General features: G+C 43.3%; 1 protein-coding gene across 2 annotated transcripts in view; it reads left to right on the top strand.

Annotated features, from left to right (window-relative positions):
* Positions 1 to 21799, top strand: part of Trpc4ap (transient receptor potential cation channel subfamily C member 4 associated protein) — a 74017-nt gene that overhangs the window by 38298 nt on the left and 13920 nt on the right. Inside the window, exons 8-11 of one of the 2 annotated variants that reach the window (XM_075962672.1) lie at positions 11744 to 11929; positions 15369 to 15511; positions 19188 to 19319; positions 20520 to 20578. In XM_075962672.1, coding sequence (XP_075818787.1) covers positions 11744 to 11929; positions 15369 to 15511; positions 19188 to 19319; positions 20520 to 20578 — 520 coding nt within the window. Of the gene's footprint in view, positions 1 to 11743; positions 11930 to 15344; positions 15512 to 19187; positions 19320 to 20519; positions 20579 to 21799 lie in introns of both variants that reach the window. The other variant, XM_075962671.1, reaches the window with a different exon arrangement.

The raw sequence follows: 21799 nt of genomic DNA, 5'->3' as shown, positions 1-21799 counted from the left end.
ATATACCATGTTTTTGTGGCAGCTGGGTAACAGAAGAGCAGGACAGCCCACATGGTCATCGGTGAGAGGCCACTTACATCACAGGCTTTAAAAGAGTGACGATACATATATAGACTGGAATAGGGATCGCTAGAAAATACATTCATTATGAAAAGGCAGCAGTGCAGACGGTGCCTGCTTAGCACAGCGCTGGGTTCAGACCCTAGCAGTTGAGGTAGGTGGGGAGTAAGGATAAAAAGGGTGGGTGGGTACTTTAATGTAAGATGGGGATTAAGATGCATGGTTGTTTGTTTACTGCAGTATGCATAAAGAAACTGAAGGATCCAAAGAACTGCCAAGTGCTTACCTGCTAGGAAGTGATTGGCCGCAACCACTTCTTACTGTATGTTTCTTAGGCTGTTTGATTTAGAGCACTATATTCCAGAGATAACAAGTACCAGAGGACGAAAAGGGAAAGAAATAAACTCTTTAGTTTGTGGAAATGAAAAATAAGAGTCACCATTCTATTCTGCCCATCTGTTTTGAATTAACTTTACTCCGCAAGTTATTCCATTCCTGTACATATAAAATCGGACAGTTCCACTTACAGGTAGATAGTATTCCATATATATGCATGCCGTAATTTATTAATCTGATATCCTGTTGATACAAATTTGATTTATTTCAGGTCTTTGTTTCTACAGATAACTCCCTTAAATAATAGGGTACAGTGGGCTAGGTATTTGAATTTTATATTTTGGTGAATTAACCCTGCAAGATAATTGCTTGTCTTGTCACTTGCTGTCCCTGCACCTTCTCCAATGCAGGCCATTTTTGGATTGCTTGACATTTAGCCAAGCTGATAAGTTAAAAAAATGAAAAATAAAAAGTGCAGGAGAGGTGTTTTGTTTTTTGTCCTCACTGCAATTATTCTACATTAAGATAAAGATCATGTTTTAGTCAGGATTCCCTAGAGAAACAATGCATAGAAATATATGTTATTTCAAATTAACTTATGTTGAAATAGCGACAGCAGCTGTCTCGTAGCTAGAGACTGAGAGCCGATTGCCCTGGCCTTGAACCCAATGCCTCAGCAATCAGAGTAGTCCCACAGTGTCAGCCTCACACTGGAGACGCTGAGTTTGAAAGACTCGTGCATCTCAGTCCCAGTCTGGTGCCAAAAACCTGGTGGGTTCTTGGAGTGCCCCTGGCCCTCTGTCTGGTCCTGATATCTGTGACGGAATTGTGGGCGGCAGCAACAGGATAAATTAACTAGCTGTTGAGGGGAAGCCGTGCTCTTCCTTCCGCCATGCTCTTACATCCAGACAGCTGCTAGAAGTGTCACTCACACGTGGGGTTGCTCTTCCCGTAGCACTGAAGACATCAGGACAATTGCTCAGAGTCCCTCGGGTGATTCTACTCTGTGAAGTTGACATTAAAACCAGCCAGCATGCTCCTAGGACAAAATTAACCACTTTTGAGTGAACAGTTGACTGACATTTAATATATTTATGAGTTGCACAGCTTCGCCTTTGATGACATTTTCACCTCTCCAGGATGAAAGGCTGTGCACAATTAGCAATTCTTCCCTGTTCCCTTCCTGAAGACTCCTGCCAGCCTCTAACCTGCTTTCTGTTCCTGTGGCTGTATCTGGGATATAAATCCCAATAGGATCATTTACTGTGTGACCTTTCGTACATGGTTTCTTTTCACCTGGCATGTTTTCTGAGGTCACTGACATTGTGGCATGTCATTATTTCATTCCTTTATATGACTGGGTAATATTCATGATATGTATATACCACAACATATTCACGTGTCAGGGACATCTCGGTTGTTTTTCTCTTTAGACTGTTGTCAGTGCCGGTAGTCAGTGGTGCTGCTGTGAGCACACGTGTATTTGAGCATCCACTGTCAATTCTTAGGGTACATGCCTAGGGATGGAATTGCTGGGCCAGCTGTATGCAAGTTTCTGTTTAAAATTTTGAGGAACCTCACTCTTGGTGGTGCATGCGTGCGTGTGTGTGTGTTGTGTGGTGGTATTTAAGATTGAACCCAGGGCTTCATGGTAGGCAAGCACTCTGCCACTAAGCTTCACCTCCAGAATTCAATCTGCTTTTAATTGGTTTTTCATTCTTTTCAGTTTTTGTATGTGTTTCTTGTTTCTAATCCCAACTGCAGTTTCTCCTCCCTCCCCATCTACTCCTCCTTCATTTCTCTTCAGAAAAGGGCAGGCTTCCCATGGATATCAGCCAGCCATGACACATCAAGTTGTAGTGAGACTAGGCACCTTTTCTCCTATTGAGACTGGATGAGACACCTAGTAGGAGGAAAAGGTCCCAACAGCAGGCAGCGGAATCAGAGACAGCCCCTATTCCCACTGTTAGGAGTCCCCAAGACAACCGAGCTACACAACTGTCACATATGTTCAGAGGGTCTGTGTAGTAATATGAGCGGTGGGGCTGCGTCCCCAGCACCCCGGCAGCCTGGCTAGCTTATGCCCCGAAATAACAACACACAAATTGTATTCATTTAAACACTGCTTGGCCCTTTAGCTCTAGCCCTTACTGGCTAATTCTGATATCCCAATCAACCCATCTCTAATAATCTGTGAGCACCGGTCTTACCGGGAAGATTCTAGCCTACGTCCATCCTGGGTCGGAGCTTCATCGCGTGCATCTGCCCGGGAGCAGGGCATGGCGTCTTTCTCGGAGGCATCTGCTCCCGAGAGGAGAGCTGTCGAGTCTGAGCTCACTTCCTCTTCCTCCCAGCATTCTGTTCTGTTTACTCCTCCCACCTATGTTTTAACCTATGAGGGCCAGCCAAGCAGTTTCTTTATTTTTTTAACCAATGAAATCAACAGATTGATATATGACACTCCCACATCAGGTCTAGGTCAGTCCATGCAGGCTCCCTGGTTGACTCTTCAGTGTCTGTGAGCCCAGGTTAGTAGATTCTTTGGTTTTCTTGTGCTGTCCCTGACCCCTCTGCCTCCTGCAATCCTCCTCCCCCTCTTTCTCAGAATTCCTGAGCTCTATCTGATGTTTGGCTGTGGGTCTCTGCAGCCGTTTCCGTCAGTTGCTGGGTGCAGGCTCTCTGATGACCACTGAGCTGGGCACCAGTCTGTGAGTCAGCAGAATATTCATTGACTTTTTTTTTTCTTCCCCCAGTTCCAGTTGTGTTGAGTCCTTCTTGTTAGTTTCTCTGGGTCTTTGGATCGTAGCATGATTATCCTTTACTTAGTGACTAATATCCACTTATGAGTGAGTTCATACCGTGTTTGTTTTTCTAGATCTGGGCTACCTCACTCAGGATGATCTTTTCTAGTTCCATCAATCTGACTGCAAATTTCATGATGTCTTGTTTTTAACAGCTGAGTAATACTCCAGTGTACAAATGTACCACACTTTCCTTATCCATTTGACTCAGTTGTTAAAGGCTAGGCTCACAAACAAAAGTAATTCTAATTTTTAAATTAAATCAAACACGGTTTCATGGAGTATAAAAAAGGAACTAAAATTATTTATCAAACTATAATGGGCACTTAATTTGTGATGTTGTTAAAAAGCTTCTTTATTACTATTAATATAATAGTAATAATCATAAAGTAATTTATTTTTAAAGAAGTTTCCTTAAGGGACTGGAGAGATGGCTCAGTGGTTAAGAGCACTAGCTTCTTTTATAGAGGACCTGGGTTTAGTTCCCAGGACCCACATGGCAGCTCACAGTCACCTGAAACTGCATTTTAAGGATATCCAATGCCGTCTTTTATCATCTGTGAGCTCCAGGCACGCATGGGATACACACACACACACACACACACACACACACACATACAAATACCATCTAAAAAAGAAGCCATTTTCTTTCTGTATTCTTTTGAATTTTACTTTTAAATTTTCAGTTAGGGATAACATCACACTTGGGAATGTAGAGAACACACCTATAATCTGTGTTTACCCAGCTTCAGTTATTTTCAGCCAATGGCCTATACTGTTTTGTCTCTGTTCATTAACTCCCTACTTCACAGGTTTTGTTTGTTTTTATTTGTTCTTTGTTTATTTTTTAGTTTTTTTTTTTAAGGAAAAGGTTGGGATTGAATTCAGAGCCTCATGCATGCTTAACATATGCTGATAACCGAGTTACATCCCTAATACTTTTGAGTTCTTTTGAGACAAATCCCATATGTTTCATTCAGTGTTCTACAAGATGACTTTTTATTTTGAGATAGTCTTGCTGTGTTGCCAAGACTGGTTTCACACTCCTGTGCCCATTTGATCTTTTCCACCTTGTCCTCCTGAGTAGCAAAAATAGAAGCTTTGCTAGTAGTGGTGCACACCTTTGATGCCAGCCTTGGGAGGCAGAGACAGATAGATCTCTGTGAGTTCGAGGCCAGCCTGGTCTGCAGAGTGAGTTCTAGGACAGCCAGAGCTACACAGAGTAACCTTGTCTCAAAACAAACAAATAATAAATAAATAGTACAGGCAGTGTGCCACTGCACCTGGCATATAATGCGTGTGTGTGCGTGCGTGTGTGTGTGTTCTTGGTCAAGGTCTCATGTAGTCCGTGTTGGCGTTGAACCTTCCATGTATCTTGGATAGCTGATCCTCCAGCCATCACATCCTTAGTGCTGGGGTCACAGGCATATGCCACCATGTCCAGTTGACGCAGTGCTGGGAATATCAAACCCGGGGATTCTTTCATGTTAGGCAAGTACTTAACCAACTGGGCTCCATCCCCAACCACTAGATAGTGACTTGTTAAAAAACATTACCTAATACATTTACACACAAAAAATTAACAGTGATATCTTGATATCATGAAATACCTACTTGTTAATTTTTTATTCTATGTTACATGGCTTAGAAAAACCCACAGATTCAGAAAAGGTGCGTTCAAGTTCCCTTCCTTTGGTTCAGTTCGATTCAGCTGTTCTTATGGCAACTGTTGCTCTTGGTATCTCTTGTCATCCCAGGGAAATCTGAGGCTAGCTATGTAAGCAAATATGCTCTTATTGTCTCATTTTAAGATGGAAAGGTAGAGCCAGGTTGAACCCAGTCTCCTTGCTGCCAGAGTTGATCATGGTCTCATGTACTCATCAGAATCTGTCTTACTCATTACTGGGTGAAATGCGGTCCAGGGGAAATAGGGTTGAGTAATTGCTCCAATTCTTCTTCACCTTAAAGAGAACACTCATCCTTTTTCTTCCGGCTAGGAAAGCACTTCTTACAGAAACCTTAGAAACTGAAAGTAAGTGGGCTTTCCTTTGTTATGTATCCCAGGCTGTCCCTAAACGTGGGATTCTCCTGCACCACCACACTCAGTATTTGTTTCGTTCATCTTATATTAACATAAATTAATGTAATAATTAATAATTTCAGTATAACTAAGGTTTTTTTTTTTGGGTTTTGGTTTGAGACAGAAGCTGTCTATGTAGCCCTGTTTCTATGTAGAAACTCACTATGTAGACCAGGCTATCCTCCCACTTATAGGCAGATGCATCTGCTTCTACATCCCAAGTGCTCAGATTCAAAGCATGCATCACCATGCCCGGCTCATGACATTTTCGTACATGTGTATAATGTACTTTTATCGTAGCCTTTCCTCATACTCTCTTGTTCCCCTCCCACTCCAGCCCATTCCCTTACTGTTCCATGCATGTGTGTTTGTCATTACATTTTATTGGGGTGTTGTGTTGTTGTTATTTTACAGGATCCTAGAAGAGGGTTCATTTGCAAGAACATTGGTCTCTTACCAGTGGTTATACCACGAAGAAAATCTTTTCCTCTCCCCCAGCAACAATTAATTCCCTACAGATACTCAAATAGGGGTGAGAGCTAATGAGCCCCTCCATTTTAGGTATTGTTATCTGCTTATAAGTCCTTAGGGAGAACTCAAGAACAATCGCAGTGGGTTTTTGATCCTACTGCACGTACTGGCTTTGGGGGAGCCTAGGCAGTTTGGATGCTCACCTTGCGAGACCTGGATAGAGGTGGGCGGTCCTTGGGCTTCCCACAGGTCAGGGAACCCTGATTGCTCTTCGAGCAGATGAGGGAGGGTGACTTGATGGGGGGGGAGGGAAATGGGAGGCGGTGGCGGGGAGGAGGCAGAAATCCTTAATAAATAAATAAATTTAAAAAAATAACAAAAATTTAAAATTAAAAAAAAAAGTCCTTAGGGATAATGAGGCCTTGTAGGCTCTTCCCCACCCCATGACTTGCTGCTGGTAGACCAGCGGTGTGCGGGTCTTGTTATGGTAAGCAGAATTGCTGTGAGATCAAGAATGCAGCAGCAGTGTTGTGCATCCAAGATAGCAACCTTTTCCCTCCCCTCCTCACTCTGTCACTCTTTTTTTGTTGTTGTTTGTTTTGTTTTCTTTTTATTTTTTTTTCGAGACAGGGTTTCTCTGTAGCTTTTGGTGCCTGTCCTAGAACTAGCTCTTGTAGACCAGGCTGGCCTCGAACTCACAGAGATCCGCCTGCCTCTGCTTCCCGAGTGCTGGGATTAAAGGCGTGTGCCACCACCACCCGGCCTCTCTGTCACTCTTACATTCTTTCTGCCCTCTTCTACGGATGCCAGTTTATGGCATGACATTCAGGCATCTTTTGCTCTCAGCACTTTGACTAGTTATGAATCTGTGCAGTTCATACTACCAGCTGTAAAAGGGAGCCTCTCGGACCAAAGCTGAGGGCACCTGTTTAATAGGCACATTGTGTCCATTTAGTAAAAACAGCAGCAGTAGCTTCCCCCTGTGGTCTGTGACCTGCATGGCCACTGGTTTCTGATCAGGCTTACAGACTCAAACATAGAGTCCCTCCTATGGAGCAGTTTCCATTCCAATTAGAAAGCGGTTGGTTACCCCACTATTGACTTGCCACTTGTACACCCATGGGCACTGTTGCTGGTTGGTCAGTAGTATAGCATCCAGGAGCCACAGCTGAATAAGATTTTGAAGGCCGTTCTCCCCTAGTAGCTTGAGTAACACCTTTTGGTACTTCAGAAAACAGGGGGTCTTCCTTGATCAAACCTGATCTCTGTCAACCTTAAATGAATCAACAGCCTTTCATTTTCTGTGGAAACAAAAGCATAACCTCTTCTCCAATGTAGCATATTTTTTACTTCCATTTTAAAGTTAAAACATTTAAAAAATATATAGGTTGGTTTAATTTAGTAGTGTTTTATAATCCAGTGTCTCTCAGCAGCTATTGTTTGCTCATCAGCAATCAATATATTTAAAGTAAATACAACACCATACAGGACCCAGACTCCCTGTGTATTTCCCTTCCCAACAACATGGCTTGTTGTTTTTTATTAATGACTATCTCTATCCATTTTCCTTTTTTCTTAAGCCTATACACATTTTAAACAAATTGTAACCTGTTTAGAGATTTTTTTTTTCTGTCTAAACCTGCTTTACTGCTTATCTGTAGCCTTTTCTCTCTGCAAGAGCAAGATCTTAAACTACCGTGCACCTTAGCTATTGGCGTGCTGGTGGCTCAAGCCTGTCAGCAGCAGCTGGGAGATACATCTCTGTACTACAGCCCCATGAGAGACTGTGGGATTAGGAAGCCACATTTGGCTCCTTTTTTTGTATGTTTGGAACCTTTTTTAAAGCTTTTTCAGGTTTTATACAGAAATACATGCCCCCACATTGGGCACCATCTGTAGCGAGTCTTTCTCTGTCTCTCCTGTCAGCTCCCAAATAACCACCTGAAGACTTATTATGAAAGCTCAGCCGATAGCTTAGGCTTGTTTCTTATCTGCTCTTACAACTTAAATTAACACATTTCTATTAATTTACATGCTGCCATATGACTCATGGCTTATTACCTTATCTCTTATACATCCTGCTTCCTCTGCATCTGACTTAGGACTCTGCCTTCTTCCCAGCATTCTCTCTGCCCCAAAATCCTATGTGACTATTGACCATTTAGCTTTTCATTGAACCAATCATAGTGGCATATCTTCACACAGTGTAAAGGAATATTCCACAATAGTTACACATCCAGTTCTTTTTCATTTTTTTATTGATTTTTATTGAGCTCTACATTTTTCTCTGCTCCCTTCCTTGCTTCTCCCCTCCCCCCTTCAACCCTCCCCCAAGGTCCCCATGCTCCCAATTTACTCAGGAGATCTCGTCTTTTTCTACTTTCTACTTCCCATGTAGATTAGATCTATGTAAGTCTCTCTTAGGGTCCTCATTGTTGTCTAAGTTCTCTGGAATTGTGGTTTGTAGGCTGGCTTTCTTTGTTTTATGTTTAAAAACCACCAATGAGTGAATACATGTAATAATTGTCTTTCTGTGTCTGGGTTACCTCACTCAAAATAATGTTTTCTAGCTCTATCCATTTTCCTGCAAAATTCAAGCTGTTATTTTTTCTGCTGTGTAGTGCTCCATTGTGTAAATGTACCACATTTTCCTTATCCATTCTTCAGTCAAGGGGCATTAAGGTTGTTTCCAGGTTCTGGCTATGACAAACAAAGCTGCTATGAACATAGTTGAGCACATGACCTTGTGGCACGATTGAGCATCCTTTGGATATATACCCAAAAGTGGTATTACTGGGTCTTTTTTTTTATTTATTTATTATATATACAGTGTTCTGTCTACACGTATGTTTGCAGGCCAGAAGAGGGCACTAGATCTCATTACAGATGGTTGTGAACCACCATGTGGTTGCTGGGAATTGAACTCAGGACCTCTGGAAGAACAGCCAATGCTCTTAACCGCTGAGCCATCTCCCCAGCCCCTATTACTGGGTCTTGAGGAAGGTTGTTTCCTAATTTTCTGAGAAAGCACCACACTGACATCCAAAGGGGTTGTACCAGCTTGCATTCCCACCAGCAATGCAAAAGTGTTCCCTTTTCCCCACACTCTCCAGCATAAGTTATCATCAGTGTTTTTGATCTTGGTCATTCTTACAGATGAAAGATGAAATCTCAGAGTTGTTTTGATTTGCATTTCTCTGATGTTGAACATTTCCTTAATTGTCTTTCAGCCATTTTAGATTCCTCTGTTGAGAGTTCTCTGTTTAGGTCTGTACTCCATTTTTTTTATTGGATTATGTGATCTTTTGGTGTCCAATTTCTTGAGTTCTTTGTATAGTTTGGAGATCAGACCTCTGTCTGATGTGGGGTTAGTGAAGATCTTTTCCCATTCTATAGGCTGTCGTTTTGTCTTGTTGACCGTGTCCTTTGCTTTACAGAAGCTTTTCAGTTTCAGAAGGTTCTATTTATTAATTGTTTCTCTTAGTGTCTGTGCTGCTGGGGTTATATTAGGAAGTGGCTCCCTGTGCCAATGTGTTCAAGTGTATTTCCCACTTTCTCTTCTATAAGGTTCAGTGTGGCTGCTTTATTTTGAGGTCTTTGATCCATTTGGACTTGAGTTTTGTGCATGGTAATAGATATGGATCTATATTCATTCTTCTACATGTTGATATCCAGTTATGCCAGCACGACTTGTTAAATATGCTTTCTTTTTTCCATTTGATATTTTTGCTTCTTTATCAAATATCAGGTGTTCGAAGATGTGTGGATTGATATCTGGGTCTTCTGTTCGGTTCCATTGGTCCTCCTGTCTGTTCTTATGTCAATATCAGGCTGTTTTCAGTACTGTAGCTCTGTAGTAGAGTTTGAAGTCAGGGATGTAATGCCTCCAGAAGTTCTTTTGTTGTACAGAATTGTTTTGGCTATCCTGGGTTTTTTGCTTTTCCATATGAAGTTGAGTACTGTTCTTTCGAGGTCTTTGAAGAATTTTGCTGGGATTTTGATGGGTATTGCATTGAACACATCTAGTTCTTTTTAAAGATTTTATTTTGTTTTTTGTAAATGTGTATTGTGTATGCCATGCATGTGTAGGTTTCCCTAGAAACCAGAAGAGGGTATCAGATTCCCTGAAACTGGCATTAGAGGCCTCTCATTGCTGGTGCTGGGAAATGAACTTGGGTTCTCTGGAAAGCCAGCGAACATTCTTAACCGTGCTCACCATCACACCCGGTCTTTGAAGTGTTGTTTCTGTCCTGTCTTGTTCATAAGCAGCCCCTGTGAAACTAGGAGTATATGCTTCCATTCTTCTTTCCTGGTGCTAAGGATTAAACACAGGGCCTAATGCAGCCTGGATGTGCTCACCACCCAGCTACACCCCAGCCCTGCTTCTGTTCTTTAAATTTTGGGGGGAAGCCGGGCGGTGGTGGCGCATGCCTTTAATCCCAGCACTTGGGAGGCAGAAGCAGGCGGATCTCTGTGAGTTCGAGACCAGCCTGGTCTACAAGAGCTAGTTCCAGGACAGGCTCCAAAATCACAGAGAAACCCTGTCTCGAAAAAGCAAAAAATAAAATAAAATAATTAATTAATTATTAATTTTGGGGGGGAAAATGAGCTTAAATCCACATTGTTTAATAATTTGTATTTTTCTCCTTAACAAGTTTTTGGAGAATTATATAAAAATATGTGTCATCATTTTAAGAGTCTGTTGTGTTCTCTATGGAACTAGCGTATATGATCAGTTTTTTGATGATAGACATTTAGTGATCTCCATATTTGTACCATTACAAAAAGAATGTCATTGAATATATACAGATGTGTGTGTGTGTGTGTGTGTGTGTGTGTGTGTGTGTGTGTGTTTGTGCATGTACACATATGCCCGACACCATCTTTGGCTGTTCTTCCTCAGGGCTTGTTCACCTTGAATTTTGAGGCAAGATTCTTTACTGGGGATCTTATCCTGTCAGTTTTTTGTAAACTTCATGCAGCTAGGGTCAAATGGGAAGAGAAACCTCAGTTGAGAAAACACCTCTATCAAATTCCTGTAGTCTGCAGGGAGGAATCGGGGAGGCATTGGCTTGCTGGTTAGGCTAGACTGGCTCTGAGGGCCAACTCCTTAGATGGTGTGAGGGGTGGACCTCAGGTCCTCATGCTTGTGTGACAGACACTTCCTGATGGAGCTGTCTCTTCATCCCTTTAATACAGATATTTTTGTGTATATGACTGGGTATTTTTTAATGAAAAAATTACCAAAAATTTAACTCATACACTCAGAAAAAGCATAAAGATATTTTGATTTATATCCCTACTTAGAGCCAGGTTTCTTGCACATCTAAAATCTGAACTTGTTTCTAAAGTTTGTTGTTATTTTATTTTGGCTTGACATTTCTTTTTCATTGTTTATTTGTTTGTTTGTTTTCGAGACAGCCCTAGCTGTCCTGGAACTTGCTTTGTAGGCCAGACTGGTCTCGAACTTAGAGAGATCCACCTGCCTCTACCTCCTGAGTGCTGGGATTAAAGGTGTACGCCAACATGCCTGGCTACTTATTTTTTATTATTTTATGTATATGGGTGTTTTGCTTGCATGTATGTCTGTGTACCATATGGGTGCCTGGTGCTCAAAGAGGCCATCATATCCCTGGAACTGGTAGAGATAGTTGAGAGAGCTACTATGTGGTGTTGGAAATTGAACCCAGACTCTTTGGAAGAGCAGTCTCTTTAAGCCTCTGAGCTATCTCTCCAGCCCCTTGGTATTTTGTTTTTAAGAGGATAGCTCTAGGTGCTATCACAGTAGAGTCTTTCCTGACTGGATGGGGTAGCACATATCTATAATCCTAGCACTTGGGAGGTAGAAGCAGAGGATTGGGAATTCAAGGCCAGCCTGGGCCCCAGAGACTCCATCCCAACAGAAGGAAACAGAAATCAAAGGAACAAGAGGTCCCCGTCATGGTTCAGGGCTGCAGAGCTGTTCTGTAAGTTCCTTCCCTTTCTCTTCCTGCAGCTGCTCTCCTCAGCATCCCTGGCTTCGTGGAACGGCTTTGCAAACTGGCAACTCGAAAAGTGTCAGAGTCCACGGGCACAGCCAGCTTCCTTCAGGAGCTGGAGGAGTGGTACACGTGGCTGGACAACGCGCTGGTGCTGGACGCCCTGATGAGAGTGGCCAGTGAGGAGTCTGAACACAATCAAGGTACTTTCTATGGGGTCCCTGAGGGGTAAGGTTTTTTCTGGACCCCTTGGAAACGTTGTTGGTCTCCTTTTTGTGGAGACTCAAGAGTTGCTTACAGTAGAATTTTCCTTAAAGTGGTCCTACACCAGGACTGTATTAAAACTTTAATAAGTTCCACTTCACTTCATGAAAAGAAGAAATAAAAAATCTGAATTGATATAATAAATAAATGGATTGAATTAGGAGAGCAAAAGAAGCTCAGGTTAAAAACCCCATATCACATGCTTCACGGGTGAATTCTACCAACATTTAAGCTTTTCCATAAAGCAAATACTTCTCAACTTATTCTTTGAAAAGAGTTTTACCATTATACCTAAACCAAAGAGATCACAAGAAAAGAAAGTTACAGTTAATATTTTATGTATATAGATTTAAAGACCCCCCCCCCAAAAAAAACAAACTTCTACATCCAATTTAGCAGCCTCCTCGGGAGAGTATGTGGCCTGTTGCCTATAGAGGTTTCCCTTAGGGACGCTGGAGACAATTTGCATGTCTCTGATCTCATTGTTAGTCTTTAGGCAGGTATGCAGGGTGCCTTTGGGAAGCATATGAAGTGCATAGCACATGGAAGGGAAGGTCTTCCTGATGAGTTTTCCTGTGGTTTCAACAGATGTGCCACTGAGCACAGCAAGGAGATTAATAGACTTCGTAAAAGTCTTAAAAACATCACTAAGAAGCAGAAAAGGCAAACCCACAGAACAGAACAGTTCTGCAAACCACATGTGTAATAAGGGACTTGAATATAGAATGTATAGAGAAGTCAAGGGATGTGATTTATCTGGCACATGTGCGACCCTGTGTTCAGTGCCAAGTGCTGACCAAAAGAGTTAATTAATTAAATGATAAAAAGAACATGGGGCTGAAGAAATAACCCAGCAATTAAAAACACCGCTGCTGCTTCTTTTTTGTTTTTGTTTTTGTTTGTTTTTTGGGTTTTTGATACAGTGTTTCTCTGTAGCTTTGGAGCTTGTCCTGGAACTTGCTCTGTAGACCAGGCTGGCCTCAAAGTCACAGAGATCCACCTGCCTCTGCCTCCTGAGTGCTGGGATAAAAGGTGTGCACCACCACCACCTGGCTGTTTATTGCTCTTTTAGAGGACTTGAATTTGATTCCCAGGGATCCAGAGCCCTCTCCTGGCCTCACACAGACATGAACATGCACATGAATTTAAAAACAAAGCATATAAAGAACACCCATAGAGGAGGAATAAAGAGACAACTCATTCCAAAATACAGACAGGGATCTAAATAGACATTTCTCCAAACACGAAAAAATGGCTGAACACACATGAAAAGCTGCCCAGCAACTTTAGCCATTAAAAAATACAAATTAGCCGGGCGATGGTGGCGCACGCCTTTAATCCCAGCACTCGGGAGGCAGAGGCAGGCGGATCTCTGTGAGTTCGAGACCAGCCTGGTCTACAGAGCTAGTTCCAGGACAGGCTCCAAAGCCACAGAGAAACCCTGTCTCGAAAAACCAAAAAAATAAATAAATAAATAAATAAATAAATAAATAAATAAATAAATAAATAAATAAATACAAATTAAACCTCTAAGGTGACAATTGATACTCATGTTCTTCCTCATTCCCCACCCCACCCCACCTTTTCTCTGTGTACCAAATGGACTGCCCTCTCCCACATGGATCCTCATTACGTCTGGCACCACTTGTGTACCAGTCTGGACCTCTCCTCCCATAGCCATGTCCTCCTTCAGGCCTTTCCAGAGCTCTCCAGAGCCAGGTTAAATAAGAATGTTCAAGGCCAGCCCACTCTACAGAGCCAGGACAGCCAAACAGCCAGGACTGTTACGCAGAGAAACCCTGTCTTGGAAAACCAATGAAAAAAAAGGGCTCAAGTGGTTTTCCGGGGCTAGCGTCTGTGTGCTGCCACCCAGTCTCCTCAGACCAGTGTTGTGGCCATTGGTGAGGGTATCCAGTGGGGATGGGGTGGATCATGCTTTTCTCCTGGGTAGCGAAAAGTGTACTAAATGGATTCCATTTTCTTACTTAGAATTGCTTTTAGTGATAATTTTTCCTTTAGCTTTGCCTGTTGACACTTTGATTTCCAGGCAGCGCACACAGAGTAACCCAAAAAGAGAGCACAAGTGCCTACCTTACAGTTAGGTGGCAATGAGGAGTCCCCGTCTGCTCAGATCTCATGGAAAGCAGTGGCAGGTGGATGTCTGAGTTCAAGGCTATCTTGAGCCACATAGCAAGTTCCAGGCCTACAGAGTGAGACCTTCCCTCAAATTAATTAATTAATTTAATTTAATTAAAAACAAAAGCTGGGCATTGGTGCACACACCTTTAATCCCAGCACTTGGGAGGCAGAGGCAGGCAGATCTCTGAGTTGGCGGATAACCTGATCTAGAGAGTGAGTTTCAGAATAGCCAGTGCTACACAGAGAAACCCAATATCAAAAAACTAAATAAATAAAAATAAAAACAGAAAGTTCCAGTGGGTTATTGCCCTGTGATTATAGAAAACAAGTATATACTATATTACCCTATATCCCAAAAAACTTTGAGAAGATAATATTTAACTTATTAAATCATTTGTTAAGCAATGTATATGTATGTGTCTATCTTATCAAAACTTCATATTATATGTCCTATTAATAGGCACAGTTTGTGTTAGTTAACTTTTTTAATTTCTAAATTACAACAGGCAAGTATTAGCAGAGCGGAACTGGTTTTATACCTTATTTACCATCCTTGCGTGTTGTTTACTCGTGCAGGTGTTCTAAGCACCTTCCGTATGTCGGTTCTTTCCATCCTTATAACAGTAGCAGGGAGTTGCTACTGACGTCACCGCTGTCTCACAAAAGAGGATGACTAGGAAGCACCGAGAAGTCATCCGGCTTCCCCACCGCACGCAGCCAGGCCTGTGGTTAGACCGCAGCCTGGCTCTGCATCTGTGCTCTTAGCTCCTGTGCCATGCCGCTTCCTGTCATCTTCTCGTATCACTGTCCATTGTCAGAGCTCTTCCTAAGAAAATGAAGTGAATGAGAGCGATTACCTAAAGGGAAATCTTGTTAGCGATGTAGACAGCACTTAGCCACTGCAGACCTGAAGAATGTTCTCCACAATTTGCTGCCAAGCATCTGACTGTCTGATTGCTGACAAGAACAGGGAGAGGCTGCTTCGGTGGCTGTGTGGGAATGCTGTACCTGATGTTGGAGAGTACAGAACTGCGGAGGCCTTCCCTAGCTTTCTAAGCTGCTCTTGTGGGTATAAGGAGGTTTCCTAGCTTTTAAAATGTCTAATGAGGGTTGAGTCTGTTCTGGTGGCTCCTTAATCCCAGTTTCTTCACAACACACCTGTGGGTAGAGCAAGTTTCCTCAGGAGCCTCACCCTTCTTACGGGGGCTGTGCCAGCCTCCACTGTGTTCCCCCCTCTAGGCACCTCAGAGGAGAATGCGTTGCCACATACCTCAGCCAGGACCCAGCTGCCCCAGTCCATGAAGATTATGCATGAGATCATGTACAAACTGGAAGTGCTCTATGTCCTCTGTGTGCTGCTGATGGGACGTCAGCGAAACCAGGTGGGTGCTCCCCAGCCTCAGAGCAGGAGGGGTGAGAGCAGACGCCGCATAACCTGTGGGTTATCTAGGTGCACCTGCACACTCTCTAGCTCAGCAGAGGCTGTGGGTTATTTGCCTCCTTGTAAGGAAACCAGACTGAATCTAGAGACTGGAGCATCTGCTCTGGGCTTCAGCAGCAGTTCTAGATAGCAACTGTGCAGGCCAAGAGAAGACCTTTATTTTAGTAATGTAAGATTAAAGACATACGCTGTGTGCCAGGCGTGGTGGTGCACACCTTTAATCACAGTGCTCGGGAGGCAGAGACTAGTCTGGTCTCCATAGTGAGTTCCACTACAGGAACTACACAGAGAAACCTTACGTTAAGAAAAAAACTGACTCTGTGAAGGGCACACCAATTGCAATTGGTTATCTAATACCAAATGGTCAGCCCTGAAAATGTACATAGAAGTAACATTAATAGACTCGGCAGGTTGTATTTATGTATTCAGAAATAGTCTGTGCGTGTGTGTACACACATATATTTCTATAACAACGATTAAAGAAAAGGAGACCATGAATTGAAAGAGTGAAAATGAAGGTATACATGAAAGGGTTTGGAGGAAGAAAAGGGAAAAAAGAAATATGTAATTATAGACTCAAAAAATTAAAACATTATCTTTTTTAAAAAGGCCTGTCATGTAGGTGCAGTAGAGCAACTGAGCACCAAGCCTTTCACTGTTATAAACCTTGTAAAAAAAAAAAAAAGTGTGTGTGTGTGTATCACCACATATGTGCTGGTTCCCATGGAAGCCAGGAGAGGACACCAGATTCCCTGGAGCTGGAGTTGTAAACCACCTGACATGGATGCTGGGAACCAAAGTCAGGGGCCCTGATGACTGACAAAGAAGGGCTAGATGAAAGTGAGGCTGAAACTCAACAGAGAAACCATTAAACCCGTAGCCCTGTGTTTAGAATGGGGTGTGCAGTGTCTTTAAGTGAATTCCAATGACTTGAGAGCCTTGCCCTGTGACCTTGTCATTTCTGCCTTCATGGCATTTCTCCTGGACATTTGTCTGCAACTTTCTTCTGTAGTTGCTATAGATACATCCTGGGGTCTCCATCACAGCTTGGGTTCATGCACCACCCTCCTCTAGGCCTTTTGAAATTTCAATGAAAGCCTCAATGATTCCATAACTCTTGCATGCTGTGTGCCAAAAAAAAAAACCAGCATCACATGAGCTGGGCATAGTGTTGTAAATCTATAATCCCAGCACTCAGGAAGAGAGGGCATGAGGATACCAAGTTCAGAGCCAGTCTGGGCTATATAGCAAGACACTGTCATAGAAACAAAGCAAAAGACTAACACCCTGCAAGTGGTAGTAGTAAGGTATGCTGCTAAGTTAGGAAATAGCTGGGTCCCCCTGGACCACAGCTATAGTGGTCTTTAGTGTCTGGGAAGTACTTCCTAGATGGCCCTGTGTGAGCAAAGCACCCTGACCACTGTCTGCTCTCAGCAGAGTGCTCCAATGAGCTTCTGACCTTAGGGGCAGATGGGATCACTCTAACCCTGGAGCTGCCTGTTAGGCGCTTTCCTGTGTTTTCTAGGCCTGTGCATAGTGCTTGGCTTCTTTTTAATGGCTACCGGTCTCTTTCCCAACCACATCCTCTTTATCCACAACTTTCAATTCCTTCTTTTTCTGGCTAACCCACTTTGTTTTATAAGTTCTTCTATGCTTTTTGCTCCCAGTTTTCGCTGTCAAATTAGCTAAAAGCAGCCAGTAGTAACCATGCCACAGCCCAAATGCTATGCTGTCTTAAAATTTCCTCCTCCTAATTAATTAGCCTGTCACCTTTAAACTCGGTGTCCCATAAAACTTTAGGATAGGGGCTGGAGAGATGGATCAGTGGTTAAGAGTGCTCTTCCAAAGGTCATGAGTTCAATTCCCTGCAACCACATGGTGGCTCACAACCATCTGTAACGAGGTCTGCTGCCCTCTTCTGGTCTGCAAACACACACAGACAGAATATTGTATACATAATAAATAAATAAATATTTAAAAAAAACTTTAGGATGTGGGCAAAATATAATTATTTACCAGGTTGTATTGGGAATGACCTCTATATCCTGTGCCCAATGAAATCTCATGAATAGACTTTTTTTTTTTTTGTCGGCTTGGTTTTTTGGGTTGTTTTGTTTTTCAAGACAGTGTTTCTCTGTATAACCCTGGCTGTCCTGACTCACTTTGTAGACCAGGCTGGCCTTGAACTCACAGAGATCCACCTGCCTCTGCCTCCCAAATACTGGGCTTAAAGGCGTTTGCTACCACTCCAAGCTTCATGAGCAGTCTGTCTCTATGGTCTGCTTTTCTATGGTACTCTGATCTTTTGAGCTCCAGTTAGAATCTCTTATTCAGCTGAGTGTGTTTTCTTTAATCAGGGTTTTATGTCACTATGGAAAGCTGTCTGGATGAGGAAGATTTATTTCAACTCATTGTTCTAGATGTATCTTGTGGCAAGAAGAGTGGTACACAACAGAACAGTCCCTGTTGTGACAGCCAAGAAGCAGAGAAAAAGACAGGGAGGGGCCAGGGACAAGGTACTCTGAAGGATCTGTCCCCAGTGATCTGCTTCCTCCAATAGATCCTTCCTTTTGATCTTTGACCCTCCTGAAATAGCACCTACCAGCTGTGAACTGACACAGTCACAGGTGCCAGAGTCAGCTAAGACTCTGACTCCTTTGCCTGTCTGGAAAAGCAGGATTGTTTGAGATACAAATTTCTCTCCATTTGATAAGGTTGGTTTTTTTCTTGTGATTTAAGAACATTTTCTTGGGACTGGAGAAATGGTTCAGTGTTTAAGAGTGGCTACTCTTCCAGAAGACTCAGGTTTGAATCCCAGCACCTACATGGCAGTTCACAACCGTATATAAATTCAGTTCCAGGAGAGCTGACACTTATTTTGGCCTTAATTGGCACTGGCACACATGTGATGCATAGATGTATATGCAGACAAAACATCCATACACATACAATAACAAAAACAAGGCAAAGACCATCATGTCTCTCTTTTTTTATGTGTCTGGGTGTTTTGCCAAACCAGGTGTCTATACACTGTGGGTGTAGTGCCCTCAAACACCAGAAGAGGGTAGTAGATCCTCAGCGACTAGAGTTACAGAAGATTGTGAACAGCTGTGTAGATGTCCAATCAAAGCCAGGTCCTCTGCAGGAGTAGCCAGTACTTTTAACCACTGAGCCATGTCTCCAACCCTTAAAATTAACAAGTTTCTAGCTGGGCATGGTGGTACACACCTTTAATCCCAGCATTTGGGAGGCAGAGGCAAGTGGATCACTGAGTTTACAAAGCATGTTTCAGGACAACCAGGGCTACACAGAGAAACCCTGTCTTGAAAAAAAAAAAATTAAGCCAAGTAGGATGGCACACTCCTCATGGTGAGTGGCATTCCCAGAGGATCTGATGCCTTTCCTGCTTCTGAGGGCACCAGCACACGTGTGCACACACTCACTTGTACACCACACACAAACATTTTCAAGGGGCATTTTTCTGTGCAGTCAAGGTAGAAGCTGCGTGGATGCTGTCTTTAAGTGGCAGCACTCGGTTCTTCTTCATCCTGAGGGTGACTGTCTGTACTGATCTTGGCACACATCCGTCTCACTATTCCCCTTCCCTCCTCACACAGGTCCACAGGATGATTGCTGAGTTCAAGTTGATCCCAGGACTCAATAATTTGTTTGACAAACTGATTTGGAGGAAGCATTCAGCCTCCGCCCTTGTCCTCCATGGTCACAACCAGAACTGTGACTGTAGCCCGGTAAGCAGGAGACCTGGGAGCAGCAGGGTGTTCACTAGGAGTTAGCTCTTTAAGGGCTGCTCCTGACCCTGAGTGTCTCATTCTTGAAGATGAGAGCAGAGAGGAAGTTTTTATTTCTCAGGGGACGTTAAACTGAGAATCAGGCATCCTTTGCCACTCAGCTTTTCAGGAGATTGTGACTGAGTCACAGAGCCTCTGAGCTTCTGTGTTCTTGGACAATAAAGGTCATGTGCCTGTTGGCCTCAGAGCAGCCCTCCCAGCCCCTTGGCAGGAAAGTGCTCCAAGACCTGAAGTTTGTAAAGCCAGCAGAACCTGGCGCCCTGGGTTCCTGCACTGCATTTCCTCAGTGCCTCCTCCCACTTTGTTGTTCTCTTTGGCCTTGTCAGAATGCTTTTCTTCTGTCCATCTGAGTGAATAATTTAAAAGGAGTATAGTTTGCATGTCTAGATAACATGTCTGACTTATTCAGAAATCACTTGGTCTTTGCTGTGTAAACACACTACATCTTCTGTTTTTCCTTTTGCAATTTATCTCTTTAATGGTTTGGTCCCTTGGAGATGCTCCTGTGATGCCGTTAGCTTGTGTTTGGGATGTTTGGGAGGACCCGTGCAGCCTCTGCCCTGGACACTCCTGAGCCAGTGCATTAGGAGGAGCCGTTCTGTATTTATGTTAATTTCCTGGCCCTGCTCCTCGATTAGGATTGCTTATTTCTCCTGGGAAGCTCCCACCAGCCAAACCTAAGTGGCCCAGGCCTTCTTGCCCAGCTCTCTGGTTCATAGGTTGACTCTGTCTGGTTACTGCAGGACATTGAAGCCATAGCCTTATTGGCCTCTCTCTCATCCACACACCTCCCTCAGCTCCTAAGCATCTCTGCCCAGGATCTCTGGGCCAAGTCTTTCTGATTCTTACAGGTTTTCATTTTAGCTTTTAAGCTAGCCTCACATGTAAAGGGACTTGAGTGATTTTTTTTTTTTTTTTGAATCTGCTATGCTAGGACATTGTTGGCATAAAAGGTTTGCATTCGTTTACCTTGGCACTGGTCAGGTATGAAAGTCTGACTTTTCAGCTAAAGAAAAACCCCTGCTGTGCTTAGGACAGGAATTCAAAAGACACAGTGTAACAAGACAGGGATGTCACCAGAGTCCATACTTCTTTTATATAGAAGTATCCTGGCTAATATAGCTTTAATGTGTGTTATAGGACATTACCTTGAAGATCCAGTTTTTGAGGCTTCTCCAGAGTTTCAGTGACCACCATGAGTAAGTATATGTGCCCTGGAGGTGGAATCTCCAGGCAGTTCCCCTCATCTTCTCTCTGACTTCTGACTCAAAGGCCTGGCAGGAGCCACCCAGTGTCCTGGTGTGGCTGTCCTTCCTTCATCTAGAACTGGGTTTTTCCTGCATCTTCACAGCCCCTCTGAAAGGACAGAAGTGGCTGCCACTCATTGCCCTTGGAGCAGCACATTTCTTCAGTAACTGGCCCCTGAGCTTCAGAGAGCCCTGACTGAAAACATGGGGGGCTCCCCTCCAGTGCACACACTTTTTGAGATGTTCTAATCTTTGATTTTTAATGTTTAAGCTTTTAGTGGAGAATGTACAAGAAAATAATTGTCCATTATAAAGAAAACAGTGATGTAGGACTTAGCTTTACAGTAAGGACTTTGGTGACCCAACAGCTGTGTGTGCACAAAGTGGGCACACTGGTACATGGCTTCTGATAGTTATATGATTATTTGTTTATTTGTTCATTCATTCACTTATTTTTTGGTGTCCCAAAGAAAGCCAGAAATTAAAGCATCCATGAACAGCTTAGAGGATGAGTTAACTATGGGGAGTTTGTCCTTTTGGTTTTCTCACAGTGCTAGGGGTTAACCCGGCTTTTAAATGTTGGTTTAAAGTTTTGGAACATTGTATAAGCTAATAGAATATGCCCAAGGACAGTGTGGCCTGGGAGCCTCTATCTCTTTTGTGATTCTCTCTTGTGAGAGCATCTGTGGCTGAAGGCACAGATTTTATTACAAAATTGCACTCATTTTCTTTTTGTCTTTGGGTTTTTTGGGGGGGATGGTGTGTGTGTGTCTGCCTGTCTGTCTGTTCCTAGCTTTCTTCAAACTCTCAAATGAGCATTTCTGTATGCCTGGCTCAGAGGATGCAGTGAGGAATGGAAATACTTTGGCCTGTGCTGTCATGAAGGGGACATCTGGGAAGGAAGTCTAACATTAGAGAAGGTCACCAGTGAGAGGGCATGGTGACAAATGGGCACAGTGTGTGGAGCAGAACTCAGCTCTGTGAAAGGACAGTGGGCAGGTTTCCTGCCCGGCTGCCTGGTACCCAGTGACGCTTTACTGCAGAAGCAATTTGTGAGCAGAGGCCTGAGTGGGGCAAAGAGGCAGCCTGCGAGAGTGTTCTAGCCAGAAGGCCCACATGTGGAGAAGCCCCTGCAGGAAGGACATGGCATGGTCAGGGCAGAGTGTCCAGATG

The sequence above is a fragment of the Microtus pennsylvanicus genome, chromosome 2, assembly GCF_037038515.1.
Source record: "Microtus pennsylvanicus isolate mMicPen1 chromosome 2, mMicPen1.hap1, whole genome shotgun sequence".
In the NCBI taxonomy this organism is placed as follows: Eukaryota; Metazoa; Chordata; class Mammalia; order Rodentia; family Cricetidae; genus Microtus; species Microtus pennsylvanicus.
The sequence above is the reverse complement of the archived record's forward strand: the minus strand, read 5'-3'. Positions and strand labels throughout refer to the sequence as shown.